The sequence below is a fragment of the Mus caroli genome, chromosome 5 (genome assembly GCF_900094665.2).
Source record: "Mus caroli chromosome 5, CAROLI_EIJ_v1.1, whole genome shotgun sequence".
Lineage (NCBI taxonomy): Eukaryota > Metazoa > Chordata > Mammalia > Rodentia > Muridae > Mus > Mus caroli.
In genome coordinates, this window is record NC_034574.1 from 103,055,886 (window position 1) to 103,059,687 (window position 3,802).

Below are 3,802 nucleotides of genomic sequence, written 5' to 3' on the forward strand. Positions count from 1 at the left end.
GGCTGCTTTTCTTTCTTTCTTTCTTTCTTTCCTTCTTTCTTTCTTTCTTTCTTTCTTTCTTTCTTTCTTTCTTTCTTTCTTTCTTTCTTTCTTTCCTTCCTTCCTTCCTTCCTTCCTTCCTTCCTTCCTTCCTTCCTTCCCTTCTTCTCCTTCTCCTCCTCCTTCTCCTCCTCCTCCTCCACCCCCCCTCTGGTGATAGTGTTAGAGGTGGTTATGAGCTGAGCACTGAACTTAGGTACTTTGAAAGAGCAACAAGTTCTCCAGCCCTAAGCATCTCTTTAATTAAAAATAAAAATGGAGGACTAGTGAGATGATTCTGTGAGTAAAGGAGCTGCTGTTACGCCTTGAAGACCTGAGTTCAGTTCACCAGGACCTGCAGGGTGGAGGGGAAAGACTAGGTAAGTCCTGCAAGTTGTCCTCTCACCTCCAAATGCATCCCTGTGCCCTCCCTGCAAATCAACAAGCAAAATGTAACAGATCCAACGTTTTGTTTGAGATCTAGCTGTCTGTCTCAGAATTCACTCTGTAGTCTAGGCTGGCCTTAGATCTCTCTGCCTCTGACTCCCTAGTGTGTCATCATGCCCAGCCTATACATCCAACTTTTAAAAATAAATTAAAGCTATGATATTGCATGCCTATAATCCCAGTCTCGGGGAAATGGAAGCAGGTGGATCAGATCTTTAAGGTAACTCTCAGCTACATAATGAGTTTGAGATTAATCAGGGCAGAATGAGGAAATCCCCCAAAATTGTAATAATTATAATAATAGCAGTAGTAGTTTATGTATGTATATAAATGTATCAGAAGAAAGTTTTGGGTTTTTTGTTTTTGTTTTTTCAAGACAGGGTTTCTGGGGGGCTGAAGAAATGGCTCAGCAGTTAAGAGCACTGACTGTTCTTCTGAACGTCCTGAGTTCAAATCCCACCAATCACATGGTGGCTTACAACCATCCATAATAACATCTGACACCCTCTACTGGTGTGTCTGAAGACAGCTACAGTGTACTTACATATAAATAATAAATAAATCAAAAAAAAAAAAAGAAAAAGAAAAAAGACAGGGTTTCTGTGTAGCCCTGACTGTCCTAGAACTCACTTTGTAGTCTAGGCTGACCGCAAAAACTCAGAGATTCACCTGCCTCTGCCTTCTGAGTGCTAGGATTAAAGACATGCGCAACTACCACCTGACAAAAGGACATTTTTAAAAGCTTCCAGTGCACCTTGGAGTTTTTTTTCCACCAGTTCCTTTTGTTCATAGGGTTATATTTATTTGTTTAAACAAAAGTGACATTTATAACAATACTATACAGCTGATCTCTCCTTCTACTTGTCATCCTTATGTCTTATGGGTCAACACCTCTTCTTTTAAACCAGAATTCAGGCACATAGGAACATGTGACTTATTTGGGACCTTTAAAAATAGTTTTTATAGCCAGGCATGGTGGCACATGCCTTGAAATCCAGCACTCAGGAAGCTGAGGCAGGCAGATCTCTTGAGTTCTAGGGCAGTCTGGTCTATACAGTGAGTTCCTGGAAAGCCAGGGCTATGTAGTGAGATCCTGTCTGAAGAACAAGAAAAGTCTTTTAAGTGGCTTTGTTTCCCCTCCTATTGGCAGACAATAGAAATGTGAGGTCGTCGGTGTCTTCAGGTTAAGTGGTTGTGACTATTGGGACTTGTCTTTTGTCTTATAGATGGGGAACTTGACACGAACCTCCAGTTATTAGTTTCAGACCAGCGTGGAAATGCCCAAACCTCAAGTGAAGATGTCAAAGATGCCTCTGTGAAGCCAGACAAGATGGAGGAGACACTAACCTGTATCATCTGTCAGGACCTTCTGCACGATTGTGTGAGGTGTGCTGCTTCCTATCCTAGGGTGGCTTCAGCAGTACTGGCTCCCTTGGCAAGTGTGAAGAAGACAATAAATAAAACAGACTTTGATCTTCTTTGCCTTGGAATCTGCTCAGGTTTCCAGAGAGCAGGGCCACAGAATCTATGAGATGTGATCTCTTGGTTTTGACTGACACAGGCCATGAGTAACCCAACAAACCTGGTCTTTGCCTTGTAGGTGAATCGTGTGAAGTATACTGGGTTTTAAACACTTCCTAGCTAAAGACATAATACTTACAGTAGAATGAAGTTCCCAGGATTCCCTTTGGGATAAACTTATCTTTGTTTTTGTTTGGAAACTTGGGAGGTAGATCCTACCCACTTTCAGTACCCAAACACTTGGTGCTTGATCTGTTTTCCCTGAAAACAGGCAATACCTCTGATTTTTTTTTTATTACTATTTTTTTATTTTGTGTCTTCTAACAATGAGCTTTAAGTATTTTTAGGTTAGGTGATACAATTCTCCACAGTTGGCCCATGGTTGGGTATCCAGCTTGCATTCCTGTTTGGGTCAGCCCGCAACGGATTTTGTTTGAGTGTCACAGTGGCAGATCTTTGGACAATTTTGTCAAGAAATGTGTTCTTTATTCCTTCGTATTCTGCCAGTTTGCAGCCTTGTATGCACACATTTTGTGCGGCTTGCTACTCTGGTTGGATGGAGCGTTCATCTCTGTGCCCTACCTGCCGATGTCCAGTGGAACGGATTTGCAAAAACCACATCCTGAACAACCTAGTGGAAGCATACCTTATCCAGCACCCAGGTCGGCTCCGCTAACTTTTCTGTTGTAGGGACCTGGGGCTGAAGCTGTGCCCCGAGCCATCATCTATCTCTCTAGTCCTGTCCTGTAGTAAAAAGTATTAAAATCCCAGTGCATGGCTTCTTCCCCACTTTAGACCATTCATGTTCCTGGATGTAAGGCACACACAGCCTTAGGTAGCATAACAGCGAGGCAGCTGCCTACCCTCCGAACTGTTAGAATCTACGTTTTCCATTGATAACCCCGAGTTATCACTTATTATTTACTATGTTCCGTTTGGGCTTTTGTTAACTCTAGTTGGCCAGCCCTCTGGGCCATGTTCTCTTGGCACGTAGCCCATGGCAGCTCTCTTATCTCCCTCCTGTATGTTCTTAATCCATGGTGGCTTCTTGCCTTTCTTCCTCTCCAAGTCCGTGAAATTTCAACCCTGCCTATGTCTCTTCTGCCATTGTTCAGCTATTGGCCGTTGGCATCTTTATTCACCAATCAGAATTAACTTGGGGGCAGGGTCCAGGTGCTAAGTGCAGACTCTTAAATCTTAGGGGCCAGCACATAGCATTACAATAGACAGTAAAAGGCAAAACCTCAACACTGTCCCTTGCCAGTGACTGCTGCTATGCCCTTTATGTCTAGATAAAAGTCGCAGTGAAGAAGATGTGAGAAGTATGGATGCAAGGAATAAAATCACTCACGATATGCTGCAACCCAAAGTCAGGAGGTCTTTCTCTGATGAAGAAGGGAGTTCAGAGGACCTGCTAGAGCTGTCTGATGTCGATAGTGAATCCTCAGACATCAGGTTAGACCTGTGCCTGGCTGAAAATGGGTATCTGGGGATAAGAAGTACGTTAGTACTGTGCTTCACTGTGTTATGGGGTGTGCAGCTATAGGACTTCAGTAAGTCAGGTTCCTTAGAGCCTTTAGCTTATTTCCTCAAACCAGAGTATGGCCAGAACTGAATGGACCCAGAACAGCAGTGAACACCGTTAAGAACCACAGGCAGCCTTGAAGGACTCTTTTTTTATTTTTTTTGGTTTTTCGAGACAGGGTTTCTCTGTATAGCCCTGGCTGTCCTGGACCTCACTTTGTAGACCAGGCTGGCCTCGAACTCAGAAATCCGCCTGCCTCTGCCTCCCGAGTGCTGGGATTAAAGGCGTGCG

General features: G+C 43.7%; 1 protein-coding gene across 4 annotated transcripts in view; it reads left to right on the plus strand.

Moving 5' to 3' along the window:
- The window catches only part of Chfr (checkpoint with forkhead and ring finger domains), a 38,681-nt gene that overhangs the window by 14,974 nt on the left and 19,905 nt on the right, over window positions 1–3,802 (plus strand). For all 4 annotated transcript variants that reach the window (XM_029477115.1, XM_021163669.2, XM_021163668.2 and 1 more), the window contains 3 exons: window positions 1,692–1,851; window positions 2,494–2,648; window positions 3,279–3,441. In XM_029477115.1, the coding sequence (XP_029332975.1) occupies window positions 1,692–1,851; window positions 2,494–2,648; window positions 3,279–3,441 (478 nt within the window). The remainder of the gene's footprint in view (window positions 1–1,691; window positions 1,852–2,493; window positions 2,649–3,278; window positions 3,442–3,802) is intronic.